We start from the raw sequence: 19439 nt of genomic DNA, 5'->3' as shown, positions 1-19439 counted from the left end.
TCTGTCTGTCCGTCCCAGTCTCGTCACTCTTGTCAGAATGAGTTCCTCTTCCAGAGTGCCTCACGCTCTCCCTCATACACCCACACTTACACACATACAGTAGAGTCTGTCTCTCTCTCTCTCTCTCTCTGTGTTTTAGCAGTAATGCATCTTTGTGTGTGTGTGTGTGTGTGTGTGTGTGTGTGTGTGTGTGTGTGTGTGTGTGTGTGTGTGTGTGTGTATGTGTCATAACCCCCTCCAGCGCTGTCTGTGAGCCAGAGCTGCCAACAGTTTTATTAGCTCACATCCAGAGCAGAGGAAGTGCTTTTCTTGTGTTTCTGACGGTCCTCCTATACGCCACATTTAGCTGAGTGGGATGTTGATCGCCCTCCAGGAGCCAGAGGCTCAGGCGAATGTGTTGCTGTGTACGCCCACACACACACACACACACACAGCGCACCATGCACTGACACACACACACACTCACAGTGCAGCACGAACTGACACACAAATGCACTGTGTGTGTGTGTGTGTGTGTGTGTGTGTGTGTGTGTGTGTGTGTGTGTGTGTGTGTGTGTGTGTGTGTGTGTGTGTGTGTGTGTGTGTGTGTGCGCATGGTGCCGCATTGTAGGATCAAATACTGTGTATGTCTCTCTAAGCTAACAGTCACTAGATGCTGATGATGTAACTTAAGTCTGATGAGTTATACCGCCATACAGTTAAAGGCATAGTTCACCCCCAAAATGACTTTTCTTTAGATCGATATACAGATATATCGATCTAAGATATGCAGATATACAAGCTCATAGCGCGGCACCGAGTGCCGCGCTATGAGCTTGTATATCTGCTATTTTTGAAAAAAAATAAAAATAATAACTGTTAGGATTTAGATTTTTTTTAAAGAATCGCCTCAGGTCTAAGGCATGTGGGGAAAAAACAAGGGAACCAGGAGACCTGGTACTGCCAGACCCCTAGTGGTTGAAAGATCAGAGCACTACGTCACGCTAAGCTTGGCCAATCAAAAAGAGGACAGAAGACAGACCTCTTTTATGCCCACGTATGGACGAAAACGTTTGGAGAGGGGGACCGACAAAGCCTCATGTAGGCCTGACCCCCTGGGTCTGGCAAAAAATAATATATATATATATATATATCCATGAATTCAAGTCTCCATGGGGTGACTAATCGATGTTTTGGGTGAACTATCCCTTTAAGTGTACCGCCGCCTGAATAATGGTTGATGGAACATGATGAGGCATTTGGGGGGGGGGGGGGGGGGGGTCAACCTTGGCAGCAACCTTTACCTTCCTCTGGTACAGCTCCTCAGGCGTGGTAGATCTCAGGCTGACCAGACGGTAGTTCTTGACCACGGTGCGCGGGCGCTTGCGGGGCGGGGCGAAGCGCTCCATCTCCGTCACGTAGTACAGGCCCTGCTTCACGTAGCCGAAGTAGCGACTCTTGGCCGACGACTCGTCGTCCGAGTCGGAGTCGTCGTCCATGGCCTCGTCCTCGCTGCTGGGGCTGCTGTCCACGCGACCTCGCTTCTGTGCCAGGCCAACCTCACACTGCAGGAGACAAGAGAGGAAGACACAGAGTTAAAAATGATAGAGAGAGGGCACCAGATATCCCCTCCCATTTCGACGTGCGCTCTATAAAAAGGCTCTATTTCTCGCAGCTTCCATGTGTCCTGACAGCTGAATAGGGGTGGGACGATATATCGATATATCGATATATTGCGATACTTTCTCCCGCGATAAATAATCGATATCCTCCCGGAAAATATCTATATATTTTTAAGTTTGTTGTTTTTCCTACTATTTGTATTAATTAATTAATTAATTAAGTATTTGTGTAATGATGATTTTGAAATGTTTGGTGCTATTTCATGTGTTTATGAATTGAATACAAGGACTATCGTGATATATCGTTGGTGAATTTTCATGCAATATATCGTGATATCGCAATATATCGATATTTTCAGATATCGTGATATATCGTTGGTGAAATTTCATGCAATATATCGTGATATCGCAATATATCGGCATTTTCAGATATCGTGATATATATTGTTATCGTGGGCCTAATATCGTGATACATATCGTATCGTGAGGTACCCATATCGTCCCACCCCTACAGCTGAACCCCACGGACTGACACAGCCCTGCCTGGCGGAGATCTGCTCTCAGAGGAGCACACCTTTTCCAGTTATTATTATTTCCAGTATCATTATCTTGTTTGTTATATATTGTTATTGTCAGCACAGTCTGCAGAATAGACCAACACCAACGTTTCACTGCTTGTACAGTACAGTATGAGTGGGTGACAATAAACAGGATAAACAGTATGTATATATATATCTCACAGTAGTTTAGTATTTATTCAGTATTCATGTCTCCTCCAGAGAGAACAGTGTTTGTCATTTTAATGCTCAGAGGGAAACAGGGTTTTTCTCAGTCAGATGTTATGAAACACTGAAGCACCTGTGAAGTGTTTAGCGTCATAATCACTGAGGAACCCACGCACACACAGCTTCCTTTGTGCTTCTGTATCTAAACACTGCCTTTATACAAGACGTTATCAAAGCACGCGCGCACACACACACACACACACACACACACACACACACACACACACAGCTAGTGATGTGAACAATACAAAGCTGCAAGTGTGCAGTATACAACAGCTATGGAACCCTGATGTACGACGTACAATGGCGTATAACCACTTAAACCAGCCTTAACCTTAACTTAACCTTAACTTAACCACTTAAACCCAACACCCTTAGTTGACCAGGGTCCCCCAGGGATCTTTACTAGGTCCTCTAGTATTTCCCTCTACTGCAGTAGAAAAAAACATTGACCATCTACAAGCTCGAAAGCCCCATCAGAGCTGAAGTTGACCAGAAAGAGAGCAGAGCCCTCTTTCAAATCTGATTTTGGGTTAGTTTAAGAAGGACACTATATGTAAAAAGAATGGTCTTTACCCGTGTCCAAACACTGCTCTTATGAAATGAGTAACCTCTCTTAATTTAAACAAGAAATCATAAAGACCAGATTGTGCAACAAGGAGATGTGGTCAATCACCGATCAAGTCATTTGGAGTGGAAATTGGCCGATAGGTATCGGTGGGGCGATCAATCGTAGCATCCCTAGTTGTGTTATAAAAATAATAAACGAAAAATAAATGTATGGATTGCACCTTACACAAACACACACACACACACACAGACAGACACAGACACACACACACACCCGTGGTGCTTAGACTCCATGTAGAGAGTGGCTGATGAAACCTTTCCTCAACATGTCAGTCGTATCTCACTTCACTGTCTCTCTCCCTCCAGCCCTCTCTCTCCTCCATCGCACCTCTTTTTTTTTAACACAAATCAGATAGAAATAAATAAAGAAAAGAGAAGTGTGGATGTGAAAGCACAGGCTGAGGAGATATAAGCCTCTTTATGGAGGATAAGGGAAAGGGGGATAAATATTTCATCATCACACGCTTTTTGTGCCATTATCTCTGCCAGGCAATAGTCGAGATAGCACGCACGTGCACGCGTGGAGGCACACTAAGGAAACACACGGGTGCACATACAGCGCCCACACACACACACACACACACACACACACACACACACACACACACACACACACACACACACACACACACACACACACACACACACACACACACACACACACACACACACACACACACACACACACACACACACACACAGAACACCTGCAGTGGCATAATTACACGCATACAAAACACAAATAACTCCCCGAGGTTGCATGCACACAGTTTACAACAATTAAACACAGATGAGAATAATTCAGCTCTATACAGAAAGCTGTAAAGCTGTACAGACCACATTGGTGTTGATTCTGACAGCACATTTTGATTCATTTTTAGTCGTGGTCTTTTGAATCAAATTCTATTTAGCTTTAGTCATATGTTAGTCATCTTCAAAAAAAAAAAATAATCCTATATTTATAGTCGACTAAATATAAAGTTGATTTAGTAGTCTAAAATTTATTTTGGCGGTGTCGTAATGGCTGATTTTACATAGCCTCGCGTGGCCAGACTATATCACTGCATGCAATGTATAAAAGAGGCCTAAAGTGGTTAACCCATTAAGACCTGAGACTATTCTTAAAAATGTTTTCTAAATCCTAACAGTTTTTTGAAAAAAAAAAAATCAAAAAATATTTTTTTCAAGATTTTTCAAAAATAGCAGATCTACAAGCTCATAGCGCGGCACTCGGTGCCGCGCTATGAGCTTGTAGATCTGCTATTTTTGAATAGCCAAAGAAATCTAAAGTGACACAGATGCGTTCCAGGTATTAACTCTTTGACTGCCCCGGACGGGAATTCCCGTCCGATGGCTCTATGGCTATCATGGCCAATGACGGAATGACGAAAATATGAAGAATTTTTTTTTGTTGAAAAATTATTATTATTATTTATTTTTTTGGTTTCTCTCAAAGGAACTAGGAGATAACGCTATCCAAAAAATTGCTGCTCCATTCACTTCAATGTTAAAAAACAAACAGAGGAAAAATGCACCTTTTTCCTGGCACTGGGACGACACAGTCTGAAATAAGTCTGGCAGTGAAAGAGTTAATGGGTTAAAGTAGGTTTTATAATGTAATAATTTATATCAGCAAAGTAACTAATAACAAGTAGTTTTCAAACAATTGTAGTGGAGTAAAAGTAAAATATTTGCCTCTGAGATGTAGTGGAGTAGAAGTAAAAGTATTGGAAATTGGAAATACTCCAGGAAAGTAAAAAAATCACACCCTGTGTGAAGTGGGCGGTGTCTTGCTAGCTAATCACAATACTGAATGGAGTCAACCAATCATGTACAAAAAATAAATACATTTATTGAAACACTCTTTATGATGGACGAAACCATAACTTGAAAAAAACAAATATTTGGTTTTTTTCAAGTTATGGTTGCTTATATAGGGCTATGCACATGTGTCATGTGACACTGGCCAATCACAGTCCTGAATAGACTGTGATTGGCCAATCACAGCGCAGGATAATTGTACAAATTTCCTGGGCCCAGATCACAGCGCAGGAAAATGTACATTTTTCCAAATCTCACTTATAGGGGCGGTTTCACCGCCCAAAAATACCTCAAAATTGTACTCAAGTACAGTACTTGAATAAATGTACTTAGTTACTTTACACCATTGGCCAAAACACACAGAAGAACACACACACACAAACCGAGAAAGGCGTACTGCTGTTGAACCCGTGTGTGTGTACGTACCTCCAGGCTGAGGAAGCCTCCATCGTGCGCGGCGGTGAGGCGGGGCGCGGGCTCGAACCACTCGCAGGACTTGCCCAGCAGGTTGCGTAGCGTCCTGACGGAGGAGACGGTGAGCGAGCCGGAGCAACGGGCCAGGATGAGCGCACTGTCACTCCACCAGCTCACGTCCGCCAGGGGGTAGTACTGTTCCTTTTCTGGTGGTGGGGGGGGGGGGGGGGGGGCAGCAAATCACGTGATGGCAATAAAACCACAGACACTTTACTTCCATGTTAATGGATTTGGAAAAAATAGCTTTTTCTCTGCTTTCTGTGGCTTTTGGCGATAACAGCCTTTCATTTCATTCCTAAGCGCTTTACATAGATTGTGCATTACATTCACACATTCACACACACATTCATACACCCATTCACACACCCATTCACACACACATATTCACACACACATTCACACACACATTCATACACCCATTCACACACACATATTCACACACACATTCACACACACATTCATACACCCATTCACACACCCATTCACACACACATATTCACACACACATTCATACACCCATTCACACACCCATTCACACACACATATTCACACACACATTCACACACACATTCATACACCCATTCACACACCCATTCACACACACATATTCACACACACATTCACACACACATTCACACACCCATTCACACACCCATTCACACACCCATATTCACACACCCATTCACACACCCATTCACACACCCATTCACACACCCATTCACACACACATCCACACACCCATTCACACACCCATTCACACACCCATTCACACACACATTCACACACACATTCACACACACATATTCACACACCCATTCACACACCCATTCACACACCCATTCACACACCCATTCACACACACATCCACACACCCATTCACACACACATCCACACACCCATTCACACACACACACACACATTCACACACACATTCAGCAGATCTACAAGCTCATAGCGCGGCACCGAGTGCCGCGCTATGAGCTTGTAGATCTGCTATTTATTTATTTTTATCGTGAAAATTTGTGCAAATCTTTAGTTTGAATGTATTTATACTTTTTTTAAAGCGAAAGTTTTTAACTCAAATCTTTGCTTCTGGGGATTTTACAAATGTCTGCTAAATCGTAAAGTACTTTTTTTCCACCGATGCAGATCTATTTTTTTCCCTAAAAGCAGATCTACAAGCTCATAGATCTGCTATTTTTGAACAGCCAAAGAAATCTTAAAATGACACACATGCGTTCCCTTCCCCGGCCTTAAAGGGTTAAAGCGATCGGGGGGGTCGATCATACTGGAGATAAATATTCTATGATTTTTCAAAAGGTCAGTGAAAACACTAGAAAATCACTGGCAGTGGCTTATAGCAAACAATGCTTTATTTCTGGCCGTCAAAGAGATAGATATGCCCCTCCCCTCCGGACCCCAAAAATCCCACCTTTTATTTTCTTCCTTTTCTCCAGCGAAGCATTCCACTCTGGGTTGATCTCCTCAAATCCTGGCTGCAAGGGGGGGGGGGGGGGGGGGGGGGAGAGAGAGAGAGAGAGAGAGAGAGAGAGAGAGAGAGAGAGAGAGAGAGATTATGCCATTACCCTTGTAATGACGATATGGGTATCTCACGATACGACATCTGTGGCGATATTAGGCCCTCGATAACGATAATATCACGATATTCAATATATTGCGATATCACGATATATTGCATGACATTTCACCAACAAAATATCAAGATAGTCCTTGTATTCAATTCATAAACACATAAAATAGAAAATAGCACCAAAAAGTTCAAAATCATCATTACACAAATACAGAGTCGGAAAAACAACGTAAAAAAAATAATATTTTTTTCTGCAGTATATCGATTATTTATCGCGGGAGGAAGTATTGCGATATATCGCGATATCGATATATCGTCCCACCCCTAGTATGCACACACCGTGCTCGCTTGGATGCAAACAATGTGTTCGTACGGGACGTGGAGGATTATGCACAAAACACACTCACACAGACCACTGGTGAAGTAGAACACTCAAACTCAAACAAATCAGCTAAACTTTCAGGGAAAAACAAACCCTAAAAGTGTCTCAGAAACCTTCTAACACACACCTGTAGTTCTTGGCTCCAGGTGGCTCTCTGCTTGAGGGAGGGGATTTCCCACAAAGACAGACGACCAGAGAAGTGAATGACAGCCAGCAGGCTGCCGTCAGGACTGAGACTGAACCGGAACACACCGTCCTACACACACACACACACACACACACACACACACACACACACACACACACACACACACACACACACACACACACACACACACACACACACACACACACACACACACACACACACACACACACACACACACACACAAAACATTTACAGTACATATAAGAGAGAGACAGAGAGAGCGAGCGAGCGAGAGATAGAGATAATGAGAGAGAGAGAGAGAGTTCCACTGGAAATGTTACCTTTGCTGTCAATGGACTAATGAAAAGGCAAGGAGTTTTTTTTCTTTTTTTTAAGATACTTTTTTGGCTTTTTCTGCCATTAATGATAATATAGTGGATATACAGGATATAAGATAGCATTGAAAATACACATTAGCATGAATCCAACTATCTGTGAAATCTTTTTTTGTTATCCCACGATGTTGTAACCCATAATTATGCGCCATTTTGCTGATTATGCTGTAAATTCTGCGATCGCAAAAGCGCATTTTTCTAGAGGGTCTAATCTATCTGTGAAATCTATTGAAAAGTTTGATCTGCAACACAATTGTATACAACATGTAGTGGGGGGGTCCCTGCTTCATTTGTCCCTCAGCTAAGGGGTCCTTGGCCTGAAAAAAAAAAGGTTCAGGAGCCCTGCTATAATCCATCTCACTGAGAGGTGAGAGCGCTGAATGCTCAAGGTTAATGTCAGCAGAGTGTGTAGCAGCCTGATACACACTTCTATTCAATTTAATCGAGAGAGAGAGAGGGAGACACACGGAGAGAAAGAGACAGACAGACAGACAGACAGACAGACAGGCAGACAGACAGACATACCTGTTCATCTCCTTGTCTGGAGAAAAGCCTGAGGCTGGGCAGCCTGAAGAATCCTCTCTTCTGAGACTATCTCACACACACACACACACACACACACACACACACACACACACACACACACACACACACACACACACACACACACACACACACACACACACACACACACACACACACACACACACAGGAGAACAATATTGTAATTGTGTGTGTCTGTGTGAACATGTATCCACTTTGAAACACACTGCGTGTGTGTGTGTGAGTGCGAGTGTGAGTGCGCGCTCGTGTGCGTGCGTGCGTGTGTGTGTTGTCTACAGTATGTGCATGCATGTATGTGCGTGTACGTGTTTTGATTGACTGATTAATGTTTTTACTGAAAAAAGTGCATCTTTCCACCGATAATCACATTATTGGCTTAGGAATGCGGAGAAAAAGAAATCTAAATGAATTCAAGTCTTCATGGGGTGTGTGATTGAAAGAAAATAAGAATTTCATGCAAGAACAGGATGTAGATCTGATTAAATCAGGGCTCAGCTCAAGTGAATCATGTGAGTGAGTTGTTTTAGCTTCTCTGTCCATGATGGAAGTGCAAATAGTCTAATTAATTTATTGCAAAAACACGTCATTATGGATTATGGAAGCAAACCAACTTCAGTCCACAATTTCTTAATTGGCGGGGGGATGCATATGGGGGCCTCATATTAGCTCTTGAAACGGGCCCCCAGATCATTAAGGCCGCCCCTGCGTGCTTGCGTGTGTGTGTGTGTCCATCCGTGTGTGTGTCCTCACCCCGCTGACATCGTCCTGGTAACTGGTCACATGTTTGTAGTAAGGTGACCCCGACAGTGACCTCCACGCTGTGATGCCACAACGTGATGCTCTGGACGCACTGTCATCACCTGACTCACATCCTCCAATCAACAGCAGCCTGAGAGACGCACGCGCGCACACACACACACACACACACACACACACACACACACACACACACACACACACACACACACACACACACACACACACACACACACACACACACACACACACACACACACACACACACACACACACACACACACACACACACACACACACACACACACACAATACAGTGATGGTGTGTCTCAGATGTGGGTTTCGTGGCTAAGGACACAAACAGCAATAAACTGTTCCGTGGATCAACAGGGCCCCCTGCTGGCAGAAACATGTATAACATGTGGATGGAGTGGTGAAGCTGGACTCACAGTCAAACATAAAAGGATTGTTAAAATCTGGTAGCATCACACACTAGAGGATACTCTTATAAGATTATCTCATCAGATTATCTTAAACACACATACAGCTTCAGTTTCTCTTAACACATTGATTGCCTAGATCGAATTAATTCGTTTTTCAAATCCATCGCTTGCGTGCCGCAATTCTGAAGAACTAATTAATTCGTTCTTTGGAATTTTCATTGTTTAATCTGTTCTGTTTATTTTTCATCATCAGTTTCGTTTTCCACTTTTCATGACGCAGATTCCGTTTCCGGTTCAAATTTTTTTCATCACCTGACTCGTATTTTAATTTTAATAGCTTTTTTTTAAATATATATATATCTGATATTCATAGTGACAGAACACGATGAAACCGGGGGAAAAAAGGAAGAAAAAAAACGGAAGTCTCGCTAGACGAGATTTCAATCTCGTCTAGCGAGACTTTGTTTTTGTCTCCGCCAGGCCGAAAGGCATGGCGAGAGAGTATGTTTTGCACCCTGTCCGTCCGTCCGTCCGTCCGTCCGTGTGTGTGTGTGTCCGTCCGTGTGTGTGTCCGTCTGTGAACAGCTAATCTCCGACACCGTTGGCTTGATCGCAGCAAAACTGTGCACACACACTCCCTGGATGCCAATTCAGAACCTCTGCCCCACATTTTTCACATGGGCCTCCAGGAGGCCGCTTTTTGCAAAACAAATTTTTTGATATCACTCTTACAGGTTTTGTCCAAACCTCACGCAAATCGGTACACAGTATCTCTATAGTCATGTGATCAACACGGATCTGTCCGATTTTCCATATTCCATTCTGATTGGCTAAGATTGGCTTCCAAAGTTTGCAGGATTGGTTCGTTTTGAACAAAATGCCTCAAATCACGAACAGAGCATGCGATTTCCTTGGAATTGGGCACGCACATTCCCACTAGGCCGAGGAAGAAATACCACTTGAAAATGTTCAAATCAGCCTCATGGTGGCGCTATAACATGCTAATTTGCGTTTTTACCTATAACTGCACCGATCTGCGTGAAACTTTGCACGCATTCTCCCTAGAGGAGTAGGAAAAACCTTTGTCATGCATTTTTCACATCTGCCTTTTAGAGCGCCACCAGGAGGCTGACTTTTGTAAAGCATTTTTTTTGTCTGTCCAAAAATCACGCAAATCGGTACACAGTGTCATGTGATCAAGATGGAAGTGTCCGATATTTCATATTACATTCTAATTGGCTAACATTGGCTTCCAAAGTTTGCTGAATATGCCTCAAATCATGAACGCAGCGTGCGATTTCTGTGAAATTTTGCGCACACATTCCCACTAGGCTGAGGAAGAAATGCCACCCTTTTCACATTGGCCTGTTATAGCACCACCAGCAGGTCTAGTTTAGCAAAACACATTTTTGGAACAAAATGCCTCAAAGCATGAATGCAGTGTCCGATTGCCGTGCAAGGCCTTAAAAGAAATGGCGCCCCTTTTCACATTGTCTTATTATAGAGCCACCGGGAGGCCACAATAACCTACCTGACCTTGCGGAGACCTTTTTTCTAGTTTTGCATTCTTTTTTTTTTTTTTGCATAGTGTTCTGTCACTACGAACGTCAGATCTCACCCAAAAAAAAGCTATTAAAATACGCGATCTAACGCAAGGCCTACGTTTTAAGCTGTGGTGGACCCGGGATGGAGTTATGCATTTTTCTACTGTACCATTCATCCTAAGATATCATAACATCATAGAAAAGGTAAGAAAAACTTAGTCCAAAATTCCCCTTTAAACAGGCACACACTACACGATTATAAAGGGATAGTTCACCCCCAAAAAATACACCCCCCAATTTTCTATGTATTAGTCACCCCATGGAGACTTGAATTCATGGATATTTTTTAAGTTTTTGTCTCATTCCTAAGCCTATAATGTGATGACCAGCGGTTCCGGTAGGAGACACAAAGGAGACTCTTTGTGTCTCCTACTGGAACCGTTGCCGGTCATCACACACACACACTACAGGATTCTATCTAGATTCTCAGGGTTGCCCGAACGCAGCACCTCACATGATCACATGATCACATGATTACATGATCACATGATCACATGATCACATGATTACATGATTACATGATTACATGATCACATGATCACATGCGGAAGCAGCAGCAGAAGCTGACTAGCGGATGTGAATAACGAACGGAGACGGTTTATTTGCAGTGGTGACGAATAGTTCGAAAATGTCTGCGAAGAGAGAGAGAGAGAGAAAAACTATATTGCTAGTTTGATCCGTTCTTATACTCTTTAATCTTATAAGAAGTTAAATCAGTCGTGTCGAATGAGCACTTTAATCCATGTGTAGGCGGCGAATCTGTGATCCTCTGGCTACGTGAGACTAGCTGGAGGTTGGTTCCATAAAGTCACTCTTTCTCACCCGGTGTTCCATGGACCACTAATGATACAGAGCCTGCGAGGTTAGTTCAGGCGGTATACACTCGAGAGGTTACATGCATGCTCATTACTATGTGGCTGTTTACAGCGTCATGCAAGATCCGTACGTCATACACTGACATGGCAATCAGCTGACCAATCGGGCGGGTTACTTAAGCTCACCTAAATCTGCGTTCCTTCCGCTTTGTGTGTCCTGGTTTGTTGTCATGCGGCGTTTGCTCCCACCACCACCCCAGCACCACCAGTGGGCTCTGCTATTGGTTCTGTTCCCCATGGGGGGGTTGTTATTATATATCTATCTATCTCCCTGCTCTTAAAGGTTAAATGATGGTTGTCTTAATTGTGCTGAGCAGGGAGAAAAATATAGCAGAGCCTGAACGCCAAGATAAAATATGACATCCACACTTGTATTCTCATTCTATTATATTGTTTCAATCTATTTGTTCCATTATGTTGGTTCAATCTATTTGTGAGTTATCTAACTGAAGTGGTGTTAATGGAACATTCCATTTTTCAGAACGGACAGATCAGGGAGAAATCTTTCGCGCGGGGTGACCACGCCCACCTGGGACAGCAGGCACGTTTACCATTTCGTCCTATTGAACAAGGCGTGGGATCTTGTCAGTCTTTGCCATGATTCACACAGCGACCATTTTGCTGTCATGTCATACCTGACGAGGGGTGGGAGTTTATGGTGAAAGAAAAAAGAAAAGACCTGCCATGCCATCTATGGTTTACTTCCCGTATATGTGTGAAGTAGGTGTCTCAGCCTCTTTAGACTCTTCTATTGTTTCCAATAGAAGAGTGAGCGTGAACACAGCTTCTAAACCATTCTTTAGCTCCCCCCCCCGTTCTTGTACATATAGTTTTTTATTTTATTTTTTCCCCCTTTTTTATTTTTTGTTGTACATAATGTTATCTTTTTCAGTTTTTTTGTATTGTTATTTGAACTGTGGTGCCACTATATATGTCTATGAATTTAATATCAAGGACCTCGTTGGAAACAAGACCGCAAGGACTTTTATGAACGGACCTTTTAGACAAAGTATTTTAAATGTAACTGGGCTGTTTTACATTTTTGCCTAATAAAATATTCAATCAATCAATCCGCGGTCACTGAACTAAATATTGGACCCGATCGTCACAAGCCACACAATCTCCCCAAGATCTTCATACTAAAATGGCTTTTTTTCAGGGAGACAAATCAGGAGATAAATTTACTTTATTATCGACCTTTCTCTGTCCCAGCAACACACTCTCACGGGATCTACAGCACCAATAAACATAGGCCGTTCGCCAGATCGGACGACGCCCACTTAGGAGACCATGTGTAGGATTTGTGCACCATGGCGCCCCTAGTGGCTCCACTTGGGATGGAGTATCTTTAACACATTGAATATCTTTGGGGGGGGGGTTTTAACTCACCGGTGTCCAGGGTGGTAAATGGCCGCCGTGATGCCATGGGAGTAGTGGGCGGAGAAACTGAAGCTGTGGTTCTCCTGGAAGCTCTGATTGGTTCCCACGCTGAAGAGGGGGAGGGGCAGAGTCACAACGGGGGGAGAAAAGGACACAGACATATTAGAAGAATATTAAAAGACAAGATGTTAACCCATTCAATCCGGGAACGCATCCGTGTCGTTTTAGATGTCTTTGGCTATGAAAAAATAGCAGATCTACAAGTAGAGCTGCTTTTTTTTAATTTATTTGTGAAATGTGTGCAAATCTTTGAATATGTATATATATATTGTTTTAAAGCGAACATTTGTAACTCTGATGGTTCTGGGGGTCCCTGGAACTAAATATTGACCTATGTACATATCTGTACAGTAGATGTGTTCCAGGATTGAATGGGATAAGTCTATAATCACATAATTTCCTCTGTTTATAAATCAAGCTTCAGACTGCGGCAAGAAAACCAGCTCTGTGTGTCTGTCTGACTGAATGAGACACAGCACTAAATATAAAACACCATTTAGTGGGTGTAGAGCTAGACAATGCTGTGAAATCAATGATACAGAGCTAGGAGACACACAGATAGACAGACAGACAGACAGACAGACAGACAGACAGACAGACAGACACACACACACACACACACACACAATGTGCGCGCACACACACACACACACACACACACACACACACAAAGCTGTCGAGAGCTTTAACTCTGAACCTGTAATTCAAAGTGGATGAGTGACAATATTGGGATGTTGATGCAGTCGTTTGTGTGTGTATGTATGTGTGTGTGTGTGTGTGTTTGCGTGCGTGCGTGCGTGCGTGCGTGCGTGCATGCTCCAGACTAAAAAATGAAGCTATAAAAACAAGCCAGTACTTTGCAAGGAGTATATCTGGCACAAATGCCTCCCACATCTAATTAGCTTCTTACTCACACACGGACACAGAAAACAGACACAGACACAGACACAGACACAGACACACACACACACACACACACACACACACACACACACACACACACACACACACACACACACACACACACACACACACACACACACACACACACACACACACACACACACACACAGCTCTCCATCACTTCAAAGGCAGTGGGTTGCCATTCAGCTTTGACAAAGACAAATGATGGTTTTCTCTTTAGTCGGGTGGAGTGTGCGTTATCCTTTTGTCTCTCAGCTAAACGGCGGCTCCACCACGCTGGTCGGTTGGAGAAGTACTGTAGGTTGGAGTGCCGGGGTGGTTGGATGTGTGTCTACTGAGGACGCGTTCACACCAGGACTGTTTGGTTTGTTTAAAAAAGGGACCACAAAAGGGGCTTACTCCTTTGGTCCGGTTGGGTTTTGGAGTGGTGTGAACGCTAACCAGACCAAATGCAAAAGGCAACCATATGTAAACATGTGGTCCTTGATCACCGACGTCAGGCCCATGGGCCGTGTGAGCCGTTATATTAAGGTGGGACCATATATAGCCTTATATAGCCTTCCTCTATAGCCTCAATTTACAACTCGGATGCGAGCCCCTTGTAAAATGATGAGTTTAGACCTCCCTACCCAACCATGACCATTCATTCACTGTTATTCGAGTTGGGAACTATGTTACATGTGCACGTTGATTGATGTCATGTTTGTTTACGCCCACCCACCCACACACACACACACACCCACACACACACACTTAAACAGTGTGTGAACAAGGATTAGAGAGCAGAGCAGACGCTTGGCTAACTGAACAAAGGCGTCGCCGTCATCGGGGGGGTTTAATGGCACGCCAACGGGATCTGAGCTCAGGGCGTGTGGAACGTTGTGTCATCAACCAGTGCATCTGGAGTCTCTAAATGAGCCGTCAGCCTGACAAACAGGCAACACGACAAGGAAGACGGTCCATAAAAAAACCAAACTAAATAAACGTCTTCAGTCACCAAACCCAATCAATCCAGGAACGTATCTGTGTCACTTTAGATAGTCTTTGGCTATTGAAAAAAATAGCAGATCTACAAGCTCATAGCACGGCAACGAGTGCCGTGCTATGAGCTTGTAGATCTGCTATTTCTGGAAAGAAATTACCCTGAAAAAGTGTGCAAATCTTTGAATATATTAAGATATATTCGTTTTAACTCAAATCTTTGCTTCTGGGGGGTCCTTAGAAGTAGAACAGAATATTTTGAGATGGGGGGCGGGGGGGGGTCCGTGGACAAATACGTATCATTTTGGGGGCCCTTGACATGGATAAAGTTTGAGAAACACTGATATTATAGCAACATAAGTGTTTTCCAAAAAGTTAATCTCTGGAGACAGATTCTGCTAACAGCAGAAAACAGCACCACACGGCCCTAAACATGTAGTGTTGTTGTTAGCAGGAATGAACACAGACACACCCGGGAGGAAGTGGACTAGGAGAGGGGAGCACCCCAACAGAGTTCCTTTTTTCCTATACAAAAATGCCCAGAGGCAAAAACCATGGGTTCCCACTCACAGGTAGCTCTTCAGCCCGCCCCCGTAGCTGATGACCAGCAGCTCCGCTGACCACTGGGCGCTGGCCGTGTATTCTAGGAAGATCAGACCCGCCGCCGCGTAGCTGAAATCCCCCGGGAAGCTGACCGCCTGCATGGGGGGGGGGAGAGAGAGAGAGAGAGAGAGAGAGACAAACAGAGACACAGAGACAGAGAGAGAGAGACAGACAGAGACAGAGTGAAAAAAGGTAGTCGACGAACATTTTTCGTCATAGTTTTAGTCGACGAAATCAACACTGGTGCGTGCGTATGTGTGCGTTAGAGATGCGCGGATCGCGGTTTTAGCCGCGGTTGCCGCAGTTAACCGCAGTTTGGGTGGATTCGGGTCAATCAAATATAATTATTAATTAATATCGGATAAACCGCGGGTGAAATATTGCGGTAAATACATTAATGACATCTAATATATATATCCATAAAATAGCTAAATCTCTGCGTGCTTGTGTCTGTGTGAGTGTGTAGAGCAGCCTCTGTGCGATGCGATCTCAAAATGCATTGATTTAGCCTATGGAATGTCGGTGCGTCTTTTTTCTTTTTTTCAAACCGGTGCTGCGCTGGCAGCAGAGCAGTGCGCTCTGTATGTTGGATGCCGCATGTATGTTGGATGCCTGTATGTTGGATGCCGCACAGAGTCTGTATACAGCAGAGCACGTGCGCTCGTGTTCAGCGCAGCACCGGTTTTAAAAAAAAGAAAAAAGACGCACCGACATTCCGTAGGCTAAATCAATGCATTTTGTGATCGCATCGCACAACTAACGGGGAATACCAGAAAATAATAATATTTTGACGTACGGGAAAAACGGTTGGTGCGGATATTTAAATTGGCTAATATAATTATTGCGGTTGGTAATTTGTACATGCGGATTCGGATGACGTGAGAGGCCATCCGCGCATCTCTAGTGTGCGAATGTGCGTCCGTGCGTGCGCATACTAAATATATTATGCACAAGGCAAAGTGGTAACGGCTGCTAGAAGAATGAGGATCATAAATAATACAGAACGGTGTCTGCACCTGCCGCCTCTGACAGACAGAGATGGTGTCTCTGTCAGTAAGCTCTATAATATCTGGTTTATTGCGGGATTTTGCGGGGCCCGCAGGTTTCCTTTAGACCACCTGGTCCCGACCGCGGGTATTTAAATATTGGCCTCAAGATTTGCGTTGGGGACCTGCGGGTACCGCAGCTACCGATTCAGGATTCAAAAAGTAGCAGATCTACAAGCTCATATATATGATAACACATATATAACACACACATCCTAAAAATGACAAAGACAACAGCAACTGGGTGGGGGTGGGGGGGTTGGGGGGGGCACAGCTACGTCGTCATGGTTACCGGCGGGATGACGAACAGCTCGCTGCCCATCAGGTCAAAGACGCGCACGGTGCCCGTGCTGTCGGCGGACGCCAGCAGGGTGCAGTCGTGACTCCATGCCACCCGGCGCCACTGTGGGTTAGGGTCCTTGGGCACTGTGGAGGACGGACGGACACACACACACACACACACACACACACACACACACACACACACACACACACACACACACACACACACACACACACACACACACACACACACACACACACACACACACACACACACACACACACACACACACACACACACACACACACCATTAGTAATGCATTATAAATTGGTAATGAATCGATAAAGACCAGGAAAGCATCAATGTCATTTTTAAGGTTTCTTTGGCTATATAAAAAATAGCAGATTTGCAAGCTCATGGCGTGGCACGGAGTGTCGCCGCTATGAGCTTGTAGATCTTTGCAAAATGTATGTATTTTTAAAGCGAACATGTGTTACTCAAATCTTTGCTTCTAGGGGGGTCCCTGGAACAAGATGTTTTGAGCTGGGGGCCAAATACATATATTTGTTGTAGTTTGGTTGCTATATCAGTGGTGCTCAAACTTTGTCCATGTCAAGGACCCCCAAAATCATGTATTTGGTCACGGACCCCCATCTCTAAATATTTTGTTCCAGGGACCCCCCAGAAGCAAATATTGGAGCTAAAAATGTTCGCTTCAAAAAATATATATACATTATATTCAAAGCAGATCTACAAGCTCGTAGCGCGGCACCAAACTATGAGCTTGTAGATCTGCTATTTTTGAATAGCCAAATAAATCTTAAAAATGACACAGATGCTCCCGGTCTAAACGGGTTAAAGCAATGACACAGAACCACGGTAAACACATGGCCTCACGTGGCTTTTGTTGCTTTTACAAAAAACGTTACCAAATATGGCAACATGAAGCTTATACTGTACAGTAACACATGTCCTGATTAAAAACGTTTTTTTTAGAACAATTTAGGGTTTCTGCGATAACACAGTCCCTGTGAATGCCTGCACAGACATGTACTGGCAGTGGCGCAGCAAACAATGTTTTATTTCTGGCACTCAATGAGTTAAGACCAGAAAGAGAACATCTTAACTGCTAAGTGAATACTCAGTGTAACACGTTCATAGTGAGAGTTACAAATGTAACTATGGGGCGGCCATAGCTGAGTGGTTAGTGAGACCGCCTAGGGAGCCAGAGGCCCTGGTTGCCCCAGGTACGATTCCAGGCCAGGCCAGCAAATGTGTCGATGAAATGAAATGTGTCCCTGAGCAAGACTCTTAATCCCTAATTGCTCACAGGCCCTCATTGGAAACAAGACCGCAAGGACTTTCATGAACGTCCTGTTAAAAGGAATTATTATTATAACACAGGTTCAAAGAATTCTGGATGACCGGACCAGAGTGGTGTTACATATCGTCTCTGGTGGTCAGAAAGAGTTACATACAAGACAACAGCTACAAGAGCGTGTGTGCGCGCTAGGGCTTTCACGACTAGAGATTTTTACCGGTCGACTAATTTGACCCAGTGGTAGTCGACAAAAAAAAATGAAAAAAAAGAAAATGTTTTACTATTATTATCCTCCTGCCTTTATTTTTATGCCGTTTTAAGGGAAGCACTTCTGGCACAGCAGCACAGCAGTGTCTCCAAGGATCCTCAAAAGAGGGTTATTGCCCAATAATAGGCTATTATTGGGCATACTTTTGTCCCCCTTTTGATAAAAATAAAGGCAGGAGGATAATAATAATAGTAATGGGCCATTACTATGGCATTAAAACAATGGGGGGGAAAAAAACGATTCGACTAGTACCAACCAGGTCGCCTAGTGGTTATACTAGTCGACCAGGTGAAAGCCCTAGTGTGCGCACACACGCTTACACACCAAGCTACACACACATCACAAGGGCCGAACGAGAGAGTGCGAGCAAGAGGGATTTTCAACAGACGGAGAGAGAGAGGTGCCAGAGGGCAGAGGAGAGAGAGAGATCTCTTATTAAGTGGGATGGGAAAAGTGTGTGTGAATAATGTGTATAAATTACAGACAGTGGTGTGTGTGTGTGA

The 19439-nt window shown here is 43.9% G+C and overlaps 1 protein-coding gene across 1 annotated transcript in view; it reads right to left on the bottom strand.

Annotated features, from left to right (window-relative positions):
• Positions 1–19439, bottom strand: part of nbas (NBAS subunit of NRZ tethering complex) — a 245306-nt gene that overhangs the window by 186118 nt on the left and 39749 nt on the right. Inside the window, exons 7-15 of the mRNA XM_080452909.1 lie at positions 17356–17489; positions 15985–16112; positions 13459–13557; positions 9142–9280; positions 8353–8418; positions 7412–7540; positions 6744–6807; positions 5264–5457; positions 1284–1544 (exon numbers count right to left, since the gene is read on the bottom strand). Coding sequence (XP_080309035.1) covers positions 1284–1544; positions 5264–5457; positions 6744–6807; positions 7412–7540; positions 8353–8418; positions 9142–9280; positions 13459–13557; positions 15985–16112; positions 17356–17489 — 1214 coding nt within the window. The remainder of the gene's footprint in view (positions 1–1283; positions 1545–5263; positions 5458–6743; positions 6808–7411; positions 7541–8352; positions 8419–9141; positions 9281–13458; positions 13558–15984; positions 16113–17355; positions 17490–19439) is intronic.

Source organism: Gymnoscopelus braueri (genome assembly GCF_963280865.1).
Source record: "Gymnoscopelus braueri genome assembly, chromosome: 16".
In the NCBI taxonomy this organism is placed as follows: domain Eukaryota; kingdom Metazoa; phylum Chordata; class Actinopteri; order Myctophiformes; family Myctophidae; genus Gymnoscopelus; species Gymnoscopelus braueri.
The sequence above is the reverse complement of the archived record's forward strand: the minus strand, read 5'-3'. Positions and strand labels throughout refer to the sequence as shown.